Here is a 13923-nt window from a genome sequence, read left to right on the forward strand (position 1 = left end):
TTTAGGGACTTTTCTTTTCTTTTCTTTTTTTCAATGATATAATCAATATTCAGAATGGGTCTGTAGGGTAAAATCATCTGCATTTCTGATTATTCATGAGCTTAGAAAAGCTTACATTTTACTACACCTAAAACATGAAAAATGCATTGGAATAAACTTGAGTATTACACTTTTCTGTTTTTCTTATTCATGCTGAAGCAAGGTAGTAAAGAAACTTCATGCACAGGCATAACTTATCCCTTTTTAACTTTTTACAGGAAGATGGCACTCTGATTTTCCTTTTTGAACTCTTTCTTCTTACCTGCAAATGTTAGCTGCTGCATTGAGAATAGCAGGCATGATATTATGGGAAGTCCCAAACTTACAAGTGAATTGTATTTCTAAAGTTCATGAAGTTCTTTCTCGTTTGCATTCATAGCACAATTATACTTCAGTACATCTCACTGTGTGTGTGTGTGTGTGTGTGTGTGTGTTTTCAGCTGTTTCTGTCTCCAGGATAGTTTGTAAATTCCTGAGGGCCTGGGACAATATCCTAGTTCAACTGAGCATCCCTTGCAGCCCCCGATTTAGCTAAGCTGTTTTAAAATCAATCCAGAATGAGTAGAATGGTTTTAGTCAATGTTGTTTTTGTTCCAAGTAGCAGAAACCAATTCACACTGACTTAAGTAAAAGGAAACTTAATTTGAAGAGATAAGTCCTGATTCCAAGGTTGATTTGTTCCCTTACTCTCTTGTCTGCTTCTGTTACCTTGAACATATACCTTTGTCAGTGTTTTCTCCCTCAACTGCTTAATAGCCTCTTATCTCCAAATGAGTTGTATCTCTAGTAGCTCATACTAGGAGTCCTTTATGTTCAGGATGCCTATGGTATGAGGATGAAGTACCCAGAATGAGCCTGTCTTTATTGACTAGGCTATAAGGACATTGTGCAACCTATTGTTACTCTCCTGGCATAAATTAGTGTACCAGGTTATTTCTGCCACCTTTAACCCAAGAGCCGTTTAAGGGTGTTCATAGTATTTTATAGATCCTGTCTTATAGGTTTCTCTAAATTTCTAGTAGGGGCAATTGGCTATGTCCATACAGAACAGGGAACCTGAAGTCTTGATTGCATGGGCCATCTGTGTACATGCCATTGCCTAAGGAGGAGAGGGGGTGCAGATCCATAATGAGGGCTTCCTGGAGCTATAGCACAGTTTAGTCGCTCTTGCTGAACTTAATCTTTTTTCTCCTTTATAGCTATTTCTCCATTTTCTTTTCTTGTTTGCACATTCAGTCTATATTTTTGTGGTTTTAATTTTGAATAAAGATGCTTGTTTTTTAGGGGAGAGATAAACAGTCTTATTGGAACCAGGAAATAGAACTCTGTCAGCAGCCAGAACAGCAGGTGTGAGTCTCTCTTCCTCTCTGCCACCTCTCTATCCCTTCTCCATCCCTATTGTCCTTTCTCTCTGCTTCTCTTTGTATGTGGTCCAAACCTAGCTGCCTTAGCCCCCTATACTCCTTCTCTTCCTCAAATAGCCCTAACCCACGATGTCTCAATTCCAAGAACAGATTCTAATTAGATTAGTCAGCCAATGGGTTGGCTTCCTCCTAGGCATGAGAGGGCAGGATTCAAGAAAGGGAAACAACATAGGCTAGGTCAGGGGTGGGCAAACTTTTTGACTCGAGGGCCACCATGGGTTCTTAAACTGGACCGGAGGGCCGGAACAAAAGCATGGATGGAGTGTTTGTGTGAACTAATATAAATTCAAAGTAAACATCATTACATGAAAGGGTACGGTCTTTTTTTTCAATAGGTTGATCCGGCCGGCGGGCCGTAGTTTGCCCACGGCTGGGCTAGGTAGATTACAGCAAAGGTTCTCTAACACAAACTCAGGACACATAAAAACAATGTTAGTATATTACGGTTGGAGTCTAAGGTTAGTTTGCAATGCCTGTTTGACCCATATTTTTGCGACATACTTATTTTCAGTGAGAAAAAGAAAAATGTGAAATTTAAAATTAAAATTACATATGGAATTCTAGAATCCCCCTCCCCCAAGATTTTTAAATGATTGGTGGTATTCTGAGTAAAAATGTCTTATTTATCTTAACTAATGGTTTTGCTATAAGGTGTAGATTTTAGCACAGTATCTGAAAAGACTATCAACAGTTATAATAACTGGAGCTTATTCAATTATTACTATTGCCAGACTCTCACATGCAGACCTCACAATAGTCCTATGAGAATACATACTATTATTTTCCCTATTTTAAAGATGAGGGGACTGAGGCAGAGAGAGGTTAAGTCATTAACAAAACTTACAAGGCTAGTTAAAATTAGAGCCAGGATTAGAATCCAGGAAATCTGGCTCCAGAGTCTGTACTTTGAACTTCTCTGCTACCCTGCCTTTATCAGAGGCCTGCAATGATGTTATTTCAGAGTAATCGTAATTCAAATGGAATGTGAGTGATACTTGTCTCGTATTGGAAGTGTTCAGTCTGGAGCACAATTAGGCAGGGCTGTTGTAGAGGAAATAAGGATGTATATTAGTGGTCTCTGGATGCCAGCCCATGGACCCTCTGCCTCAGAATCACTCAGGAGCTAATTGAAAAACATAAGTTCCAAGGTCTGAACCCAGGGCTTCTTACTCTGGGTTGAAACCCAATAATCTATATTTTTAACAAGTTCTCTAGATGATTGTGATATTCAAACTGGCTTGGAAACTCTGGACTTGGTAATCTTTTATTTCCACCATCATCTTCTAAAACAAGATAGTAAATGAAGACTTTGGGTTGGTTCAAGGAACACCTTTAGGCATTATGCCTTTAAGTTTTTTCAAGATTGTTAGCATTGTCTTTGTGTGTCAGAGAATATAATAAGTGCTAGTAAATGCATGTCAGTTTGAATATTTATGATCCCTGTTACATAACATTCTTTAATTTACAAAGATTCATCACATACTTCATCAAATTTAAACTAATCTCCATCAGTAAATAGTTATTGAGCATGTACTAGTTATGAAGTATGGCAATAAAAAATATAGACTCTCTGCTTACAGTGTTCATAGTTGAGATGGGGTAGGCTGCCTAGCAGTATGGAACGGCATGTGCTAGAGCCAGGTGAGCAGTATAGTGGTGAAGGTTACTGGGGTCCAGGAAGAGCCATCCTGTATCCGGGTATACACTGGATCCATGTGGGAGGAAGAGCCAGGCTTTGAGAAGAGGCTCAGGGAGGCTGCATGAAGAAGGGACTCCACAGCAGTAACGGCCAGGACACCGCCTGCCCCACCCCTCTCCTGGAGGGACTGTTCATCATCCAGAAGCTCCTGCATCTCAAGAGCTAGGAGAGAGCCCATTTCTTCCACTCCCAGTGTCTTCTACCCTAGCTGCCTTGATTTGGGGAGTACATACCATCCCTGCAGATGATCTACCTTACTCTTGAGACTCAGTTCTGTGGCCTGTTCGTCTTGAACAAGTTATCTTCTTCACTCACTTCAGCCTCACACTCCAGTTCCCAAAGTCCACCTCCAACTTTGCTGTTGGCCCAGACTGCTCCCCTCTAGAATCAGGAATCCAACCCAGCGCTCATATTCCTGAACAGCGCCTAACCAGTGATCCATCTGCTTTTTCCCTGTCCCTGCCCCTTTACCTAGAACACTTCTCTTCCATTCTCAAATTCTGTTTATCCCTCAGGACCTGTTGCACATCTCACTTTCTGAGTGAGGCTTTCTGCAATGAGGTTAGTTTCCCGTGTTGCCTGCTCCTGTAGCACCCTATACTTTCCTTGGGTAGCATTTAGTATATTTTGTGTGTATTTAGTCCGTGTCTGTGTCCTCTAGCAGACTGAGCTCCATGAAGGCAGAGACCGTGTCTATAGTACAGTAGGTACTACTGAAATACATGAAGAATGTATACCTCTAGTCTAAATAGGCTCTAAACTCAGTGGTGGGTAGGGTGGGGAGGAAGGAAATGGCAACATAAGAAATGCGGTGGTATTAGAATAAAGTGGAGTTATGGGGGTTATTTGTTTTGTTTGTTTTTGTGTTTGTTTTCCCTAGGGTTATTTGTTTTGTTTGTTTTTGTGTTTGTTTTCCTTACAAAGAGAGCAGGCCTCTAGCTTAGAGCCTTCAGCAGATGGCAGTATCTCCGAAAGTTAATAACATTGCCTTGTTTTTATTGTGTTTATGTATACAGTTACTTTTATCCACAGATGTGATACAGACTTTTCTTCTAAAATAAATAATAACTTGGTACACGGATATAGCATAAAAATTGTGGCAGTAGAAGGAATGCATGAAATTTGGAAAATGCTGGCTTGGATGAAGCCACAGGAACACCTCATCAAAGTCATGAGGGACACCTGCACCCAAGTGCTGTGTTTTCTCTAGTGTCATTTTAGTTGGGTTTGGGGAGGAAATGAAAATAAGCACATGTGTTCCATCTGTTATAACAAAGTCTGAATTTTTTTGTTTTATTCTAAATAGTGTGTTCTTAAATTTGAAAGATACAGAAAATTATTTTCATTATTCAACCATTCTTTCAAGGGCTAATGAAAATTAAATGACATTTACAGTGTGTCATAATTCAGACTTTGAGGAATTTAATGGCAAAATACAATGATCCATTGCTTTTTATGTTATACTAGAGGCCCCATGCATGAAATTTGTGCAAAAGCAGGCTTTCCTTCCCCCGGCTGCCAGCACCAGCTTCTCTCTGGGAACGAGAGATCGGCTGTTCCCGCCTGCTTGCTGGCCCCGCCCCTGCCTTGGGTGGCCATCAGGCAATCGGAGCCTGCCAGCTGGAGAAAGGGACCAAGAGCTAGTCAGTGCGCCTAATAGTGACTAGTCCAGTGGTCATTCTGGTCGTTCGGCCATTAGGGTCAATTTGCATATTACCTTTTATTATATAGGATAGAGGCCTGGTGCACAGATGGGGGGCCAGGTAGCCTGCCCTGAAGGGAACCCTGGATTGGGGTGGGGGATCCCCATTGGAGGGCAGGGTCGGCTGGGGCAAGGGGCCGTGGGGTTTGCAGGCTGGCCACACCCCTGATTGGGGTGGGGATCTCGCTGGGGGGTGGGGCCGGCCTGGGCTAGGGGCTGTGGGCGGTTTGCAGGCTGGCCACACCCCCGACTTTGTCAGGAAGGACATCCAGAAGGACGACCGGAAGATGTCCAGTCTAATTAGCATATTGCCCTTTTATTAGTATAGATGATCAAGAAGCCATCATGAAAGTGTAAAGTGGGAGGAAATGTCATTTCCAAAACTAATTATTTGGGGCTTTTGTAAAAAATAAAGCTAGGGGTTTCATCTCATATTTTATAGAAGTAAGAGTTGAAATTTTTCTTTGGGAGTCAATGATTTAAAAGAGGAATCACATTACTAGGACAATGATCATAATCACACACACTCTTAGACTGGGATACCATTTTGCTTATTATTTGTGATATTATACTTTTCTTTCAAATTTGTTTGGTAAGCTTTCCCTATAGCTTACATTTGCATTGCTACCAACTAGTCATTTAAAATGTCAATTTCTCCCTTAGCTAATTTTACAGACTTTGAGCTAGAAATGTGGTATGCTTACAAACTGTTAAATGTGTACTATATTTTGTCGCTTGATATTGAAGAAACTATTAAAGGAAATTATTTTGTCTAACATTCTTGCCCAAGGGTGTTAATAGCCTCACAAGTCAGTATATGTATATTTATGTATATACAGTAGTACAATTTTCTTTCTAATATTAAAAGAACTATCTCAACTGTCTCTGAATTATTTATATATATCTATGTACTTGAACTACTCAAATTTTGAGCACCATGGTTATGATTATGATATACCAGTTGATTTACATTATTGATAGAACAATAGATGGTAATGGTACAATTTAGAAAGAAAGACTATTAAGCTAAATATTTTAGCTTTCAGTGGCTCCCTGTTGCATAGAATTTGTCAGAGTGAAATAGAACCATAGCATTTCACAACTAGGAGGGTCCTTAAAAATTGTCTTATTTTGTCCCTTATTTGCAGATAAGAAAACAAGCCCAGCTACTTACCAAGGTCGGACAGCTAGTTGGTAGCAAAACTAGGACCAGAATGTAGGTCTGCCATTTCCCAATTTGGTGCTCTTTCTACCATCCCTATGTGAGATTTTTAGGTGGTGTTCTCTCTATTGCATTCCCTGATGTTGGCACCAGTTATTCTAATCCATTTTTCATCTATTCATTTATGGAATATAGAGTTTCACCCCACTATGCATCTTTGTTGTTTAAACTTTATATCTGGTTTTCTTTTAGGTTGGTCTTCACTCACATGTTTAACCTTGAAGACTTCAAAATACATTTGGATCTACTACTTTTCTGGAAAACTCCAACACGAAGCAATAAATTACCCACTGTACTCTCGTTATAGTATAGAAACTTTTCAGTTCTCCAAATCTAAATAAGATTGTCTCCCATTTTCCCATGAAGCCACATTGTTGTTTATTCACTTTAGTAGTGAGTGTTACTGTGCCGGCTGCTTTTGTTTTGGAAGATGGAGGCTTCAACCAAATGGACCCACTGGGAGCAAATCATAGTTCTTTCAATGTGTCATTTCCCCCAAGCTTTGAACTTTCAGCAGGCTCCCACTCAGGTGATAATGTTATCATAGCCAAAGAGGGAGCTAGTGTTTCAATCGAGTGTCTTCTCACTGTCAACCACTATGAAGATATCCATTGGTACAACTCAAAAGGACAGCATCTGGATGACAGAGGCAGAGGTAACTATGCCAGGCTATATTTAATCAAGGTTACTCATTTCCTGTTACTTCTTTCTTCTTGGTTTTATAGCATATTCAACAAGAAATCTCAAAGGTAAGGTGAATAGTTAAAACTTTTGAAAGGCCTGGAATATTATACCTATCAGAAAAAATAAATTAATTATAATTACTTAACCAGAAGAAGAAAAAAATAAGGAATAGTTATAAATTTAAAAGGTGTTCATATAATGACTATGAGCTCATTTCTTGCCTCTTGGTGAGTTGATTCCTTTTTTTGTTGAAGGTCAGCTTCATCAGGGCTGCTGCATACAGTTGTGCAGGCTATGCACTGCACAGGTCCAGGGAGACCATTCTAGACTGTAGTGTGGTAGTACAGCTTGGTGGCCCTGTGTGAATATAGCAAGAAGGATTTTGACTGGACTTAAGTAAATTTGTCATAAATTTTTTTAAAAATTTGCTCAGAAATGAGTTACTAAAAATGTTAGAGGAAATCCAAGGTTGTTGGTTTTGAATGATGATACATATGTGCATAAAATTTTAAGTGCCTATGATAATTACAAGGGCATTGAGGAGGAGCTCTGTACACCCTTCTAGTTCATTTTTTTCCTATTCTATACACTTAATTTACTTGAAAACAGGAAAATTTCTCTTATAATTTTTGTATTTCCATCTTAAAAATCACACAAATAATGTGACCATGCTCTACCTTTTGACAGGTTTTTATTTGATTTTGCTGTCTGTAGACCTGTAAACACATCTTAATCAGAATACTGTTTACTGAACTAGTGTTCTGTTAGGAAGATGTTTTTGAGGACCACATGGGTTAAAGCACCTCAAAAAGAAATCACCATGAGAAATCATTGAGATAAAGGTTAAATCCAGGATCCTCAGAAGGTACACTTTTGGAAAAGCCCCCTTATCTTTCTTGCTAGAAAGATGGTCTAATCCCTTGGAGTATAAAGGATATTTGGTTATTCACATTAGAGTAGAAAACAGAAGTAGACAGTGATGTTTCCTTCCAAAGTATATGCTAAACATTTTAACCATTTACAAACTGAGTAACTGGCCACTAAGGAATTGAAGTGTTTGAATTATTAGGAAGAAGAGTGTATTTTTAACTAGCTTCTTAAGAATATAGGCCTGTTAATCAGAATCTCTAGGGTGGTGCCCAGAATGTGTATATTGAACATGATTCGGGGTTCCACATTTGTACTCACTGGCCTAGACTCACTTCTTTTGGTCTGTTGGATCCTGACCAAATGCATCTGAGATTTGCATTATTCAATTGATGTAATTAGTACTGACTGACGGCATAAACAAAGCTTAGGTTAAGTTGAAACCAGCCAATTGAAATGCAGTTTTCTTTTCCTATTTTGCCTTTACTTTAAAAACCATTAAACTAACATCTATCAGCTACATACTTTCCTCCTCTTTTTACATGAATGAAGTGATGGTTCTTAAATATAACTGTAGAATTTAGATAAATTTTGATGGTAAAAAACATGGGCACAATCCCAAGTGCTTATTAATTGATGTGCCTCTAAAATAATCCGGATAGAATCTCAGGGATTAAAGAGATCGTGAAGATTAGGATTCGGTTGAGGCTTAAGCAGTCATCCAGCCTCCTCTGGGACACCATCTGTAGTCATTGGGACTCACACCTACATTCCAGGTTAGCCCCTTGATCTCATCTTTGAATGACTCTCACAATTAAAGTACACAGAGTACGCTGAGAATTTACTGCAAATGTGAGAATTGTGCAGGCAGAGCCAAGTTATTAAAGGACATTGAATCAAGGTGGGTGGTCAGTGTGCTTTGCTTTTCTGTATATGTGTTTGCTAAATGAAGACACCTTCATATATGGAAGAGAAGTGACATATTTTAGGTGAAAAACAGAAGCTCAGGCATCTTAAAGGCAACTTTATTCTTTGCAAACTGCTCATTTACCCTGACTTATGAGACATATCTTTTGGCTTGTGCTTCAATTACTCTTGCCAGAAAGTCAAGATATAATTAACACATCTTTTCTAACAAAAACAAATTCACATGTGGAAGGCATGCCACATTAGCCAGTTAGTAATTGAACAAATTAATTAAATTGTCTCTTGTTATATAAGCTCATTATCGAAAATAAACAGTTAAATAAAAAGAAGAAAATCAAAATTATTCATAGCCCATCACCCAGAAATGACCATTGTTTTATATTTCTGAGGCATATTCGTATAGTGTATGAAAATGTATGGGTAGAAATTGTGATGTAGATATGCATACAGGCACACCTCATTTCATTGTACTTTGCTTTATTGTGCTTCACATATGTTGCTTTTCTTTTTCTTTTTTTTTTTTTTTTTTTTTTACAAATTAAAGGTAAGACCACCAGCAAAATAATTAGATTTTTTTTATTCCAATACTCGCTTTATTTAGGTAGTCTGGAACGGAACCTGCAATATCTTCAAGGTATACCTGCATACATAGAAACATTTTTTTAAGATTAATCATTAAGTATTATATAGACCTGTCTCCCTGAAAGGCTTATGACATTTAGCAGTGAAAAGATACCTATGATAATCTTTACTGTCTGGAAGGAAGACCTTGATTCCCTTTTAAGTTCTAGGCTATTTAAATTCTGACCCTGGATGTAACAGTCTGCCCTTTCTTATTGATTTGAACAAATAGCAGAACCTAATAGATGAGTTAAAATATTCTCATGAAGAAAATGAATATTGATAATCCAGTTGGCATATTTAGTGGTAATATTCTTTATGCTGTAATGTTTTTATTTCTGTTGGGTTATCAGGTGGAAAATGGTTGGTTTCTGATAACTTCCTGAATATCACCAACGTAGCCTTTGATGACCGTGGGCTCTATACATGTTTCGTCACGTCTCCAATTCGTGCCTCCTACTCTGTCACCCTGCGCGTTACCTTCACCTCGGGAGACATGAGTGTCTACTACATGATTGTTTGTCTGATTGCCTTTACGATCACTCTCATCTTGAATGTCACACGGCTCTGCATGATGAGCAGCCATCTGCGTAAGACCGAAAAGGCTATCAATGAATTCTTCAGAACCGAAGGGGCCGAGAAACTTCAGAAGGCCTTTGAGATTGCAAAACGCATCCCTATCATCACCTCGGCTAAAACTATGGAGCTCGCCAAAGTCACACAATTTAAGACCATGGAGTTTGCTCGTTACATAGAAGAACTGGCACGAAGCGTCCCTCTTCCACCCCTTATTCTAAACTGCAGGGCATTTGTTGAAGAGATGTTTGAGGCTGTGCGAATGGATGACCCTGATGACTTGGGAGAAAGAATTAAAGAGAGACCTGCCTTGAACGCTCAAGGTGCCATCTATGTCATTAACCCAGAGATGGGACGGAGTAATTCACCAGGAGGAGATTCAGATGATGGTTCTCTGAATGAACCAGGCCAGGAAATAGCAGTTCAGGTTTCTGTTCACCTTCAGTCAGAAACCAAAAGTATTGGTACAGATTCTCAAGACAGCAGTCATTTCAGCCCACCTGACGATATGGGATCTGCAGAGGCCAACTCTAACTACAAAGATGGGCCATATGAAAACCAGCTGTGAGCTCCCACTACCTACAAAAACTGCTCTCGGAATAGGGAACCTGTTTCATGCAGGACATAACATTTTACCAAGGGGATTTTACTGGGATTTTCCCCTTGTTCAAATTAAGCACATCAGAACATACAGTGTTGCCAAAATCTTTGTAAAAATGCAGCATTTTTCCTATCTGATATTTCTCAGTCATTTTCCTCAATCTTGAGTAGCTGATAGACATTCTAATTTAAAGGAGCCTGAGAGGTAAAAGTGATGGGGAAAGTACCACACTAAGAGTTCAATGGCTTTTCTTCTGGTCACAGTTCTTCCAGTGGTTAGGGCTGACATATATCTTGAGGCCTCAGTTTTCCTACCAATAAGATGAGGGATTTGCATTAAATAATGTGTTTCTAGCATTATCACTTTAATCCACTGAAATCTTTAGCACATCTCTAAATAAGCCTGTCTCTGGACTTTTAGTCCCTTTTTGTGGGAAGGACCAAGTTGAGACTTTATTCTGTAGTTTAGATTTCTACACCAGTGCCATAGTGCATAAAAGGTATGGGTGTTTTTTGGACATTTTGCCTTGTGGAGTATGCAATCGCATGTGCTAGGTTGAATCTTTTCAGTGTAGCTGAGGTCTGTATTGTTACACAGAAATCAGGGAGCTAACTGCTCCTTAGTAAACTCCTTTCCATGAGTAAATTGATCCTTTGCAGGGAATATATCACGTCTTTTTAACTTACTGAGGTGTCATGGAGCTGGCAGTGATTTCTCAAAAGTGAGCGATTTGTTTCTAAGGAATACCGTCTTCAGTGCTTTTGGAATAAGAAACAGTGTCAAATCATCTGTCTCTGGTAAATCATGGATTTTGACACTTCTGTTAAGAGAATTTCTCAGGCTTTCCCTTTTTAAAAGTACTGGACTCGACAAGAGGGTTCTGTGTTTGGGATCCCATTCCCAGGGGAAACCCAGAGCTGGATTCCTCTTCAAATCTCTGTCAACCTTCCTGGCCTCTGCGGTCTTAAATATGGTGCTAATGGTCGCATGCCTGCCTCCTTATCTTGTTTGTTTTGTTTATATTTTATTGTTGTTGAGGTTTTTATTTTTGTATACTTCAGATAAAGAATTGAGCTAGGGCTGTTTTTGTGGCCTCTCTGGGATGTACTAACCTGAAATGAGATTAGATAATGGTGTGTGATGTATGTTACTATATTAAATATATTAAATACATATGCATATATTGATAGATGTATATACACATACATACAAGTAATCAAGACATACAGAAGAATAAAAATTATGGGTGATGCCACCTGATTCAACTGTGTGTAATAAACACTTAAAACACTATTTCTTGTCTGGCTGAGATCTGATAGAATGGATTGTAAATACTCTTTAGAATAATTTACTTGCTATAGGAAGCTTCGTGTCACATAATTTTAAGAACTTGGCAGTGGAGCTCCATTTGGTCCTTCATGTTTCTTCATTTGGCTTCTGATTATTGAAGCATTATTGAACTAGTGGGTCCTGAGGGATATGTTCAGAGGAGGTTTTATCTGAATTTTAATTTAAGGTATCAAATGGAGAAAGGTAGGAAATCCCAAGTGTGACCAGATAGAATTCATGCCTCCCTTTGTCCGGGCTTATCGGAAATAATACCTCTGTTCTGGAGGGCACGAATGAATCCATGCGCAGTTGTATCAGATGGCTTTAGGGATGAATATGATAATACAGCCTCTTCTGTCTCTCTGTTTCCATGGAAACCTTTAGAGCCAAACAAAGGCTACCAGTCATTTAGCCAAAGCTTGCCTTGGCTCATCGACCTGTATTTCTTTAAGGAGATTGCTTCCATACATTTGGCTATGAGAATAGGGTCTCTGGAACATACCCTAGATTATAGAGCACTTTTCCCTTCCCAGAATGTTCCTCTTGAAAAATTAAAATTTTCAAAATCCCTTGTTTGAGATCTGTCCCCTGAACATTTCTCATATCTTCAGATAGTACCCCAATTCTGTCCCAAAGTAGCATCTCTGGGGGCATTTCTTAGAATGTAGCTTGTCACATTAAAGAGAATGAATTTACCCCTGATGTTCCCATAATGGACATGGTATTTGGAGCCCTAAGGTAGATATTTAATGACCGAGGCCATGGAAAAGAGGGCTTCGTAAAAATACAGAAAATATTGAAAAAAACTATACGTTTAGACAATACTATAAAATAATTAAGTTCAGCTATTCCAGTGTATCCTGGCTATTATTTTAGAAGCATAATGATGACTTAAGTTGGAGGCCAAAGTAACTAGTTTACTTTGAATATTCCAGGTGTCATTGATAAATTAAATTAGGTCAAAATTTAATCAGAATTGATATTTTTAAAGCTAGTTTTCAAGAGGAAGGAAATCACACTGATATTTTCTGTATCTAATGAAAAGACTCCATATATAATTAATAGTCTCATGTTATCTTGTAAAATCTTTAACCTTTTGAACTTAAACTATACTCTAAAAGTCTTTTGATAATAACTGGTGTAATTATCCCTTTGCCTCATTGGATTTTATAGACGGTGAAAATGCCTATACTCAATAAAATGTATTTGAAATATTTATCTCATTTATAAATTTTGTCTTATATATAGTGAACTTTATTGTCTTTATGAAATAGTGGCTTTGTGAAATAAATTCTCTAAAAATAGACATGTAAGCATTTTTATAGGTTTTTTTACCAGCTGAAACCAGACAGGCATCTTTTGAGCTGATAAGCTGTGTCTGTCATGATAGGTTAATTCTTAAGTCAGGCCCAGGGAGCAACTGTATTTCCTACCAACTACCTTGATATAAACATCTTGGGAGTTGCTGACCTGGAATGGTTGTGAGAAGGCCCCTGTCTTCTTGACTTCACTTAGCATGTATTTTAAAGTCAAAGCACACTGCTTTCCCTTCAGTCCTCCAACCTCCGGGAAGCCCTTGGTATAGTACTCTCCACGCCCTGCATATAGTCTCACCCTAGATCAGACTTTGTCTCCTGTGTCCCAGCGTGGCATGGGAGCACGGCATGCCCATTTTCCAGAGTCCAGCCAGCCTTGTCTCCACACACCAGCAGTTACAACACAAGTGTATTATATTTCCCAAATCACCAGTAAGAGAACACAATCTCTTCTCATCTACGTTGAAAATGCTCAGCCTTATGCATAAACTTGTCGATTCTCAACACAGTCCATAAAAGTAAATGAGTATTATTTGGTGTAGTAGAGGCCTGGTGCACAAATTTATGCATGGGTGGGGTCCCTCGGCCTGGCTGGTCACCACCCCCCACCCCCACCCCGAATGGGGCCAATCTCAGGGCCACCCGACCCAGGGGAGGGACTGCAGGAGGTTGGCCAGCTGGCTGAGGGGAGGGACCATGGGAGGTTGGCTGGCCACAGAAGGTTGGCTGTGGAAGCGCACACTAACCACCAGGGGGCAGTTTCTGTGTTGAGCATCTGCCCCCTGGTGGTCAGTGCACATAATAGCAACCTGTCAGTCAGTTGTAATGGTCACTTAGGCTTTTATATATATAGACTAGAGGCCCGGTGCACAAAAATTTGTGCACTTGGGGGGGGGGGGGGGGGGGCCCTCCCCAC

At 39.3% G+C, this 13923-nt stretch overlaps 1 protein-coding gene and 1 long non-coding RNA gene across 2 annotated transcripts in view; both read left to right on the plus strand.

The window, feature by feature from the left end:
• The window catches only part of MFAP3 (microfibrillar associated protein 3), a 17173-nt gene extending 4176 nt beyond the window's left edge, over positions 1-12997 (plus strand). Inside the window, exons 2-3 of the mRNA XM_006766281.2 lie at positions 6279-6741; positions 9539-12997. Coding sequence (XP_006766344.1) covers positions 6447-6741; positions 9539-10329 — 1086 coding nt within the window. The 5' untranslated portion in view covers positions 6279-6446 and the 3' untranslated portion in view covers positions 10330-12997. The remainder of the gene's footprint in view (positions 1-6278; positions 6742-9538) is intronic.
• Positions 6749-9529, plus strand: LOC107183493. The gene is made up of 3 exons (XR_001514287.1): positions 6749-6835; positions 8414-8542; positions 9170-9529. It is a non-coding gene; the product is annotated as an uncharacterized LOC107183493 (long non-coding RNA).
• Positions 12998-13923: the final 926 nt, after the last annotated feature.

Source organism: Myotis davidii, unplaced genomic scaffold, assembly GCF_000327345.1.
Source record: "Myotis davidii unplaced genomic scaffold, ASM32734v1 scaffold18, whole genome shotgun sequence".
Classification (NCBI taxonomy): Eukaryota; Metazoa; Chordata; class Mammalia; order Chiroptera; family Vespertilionidae; genus Myotis; species Myotis davidii.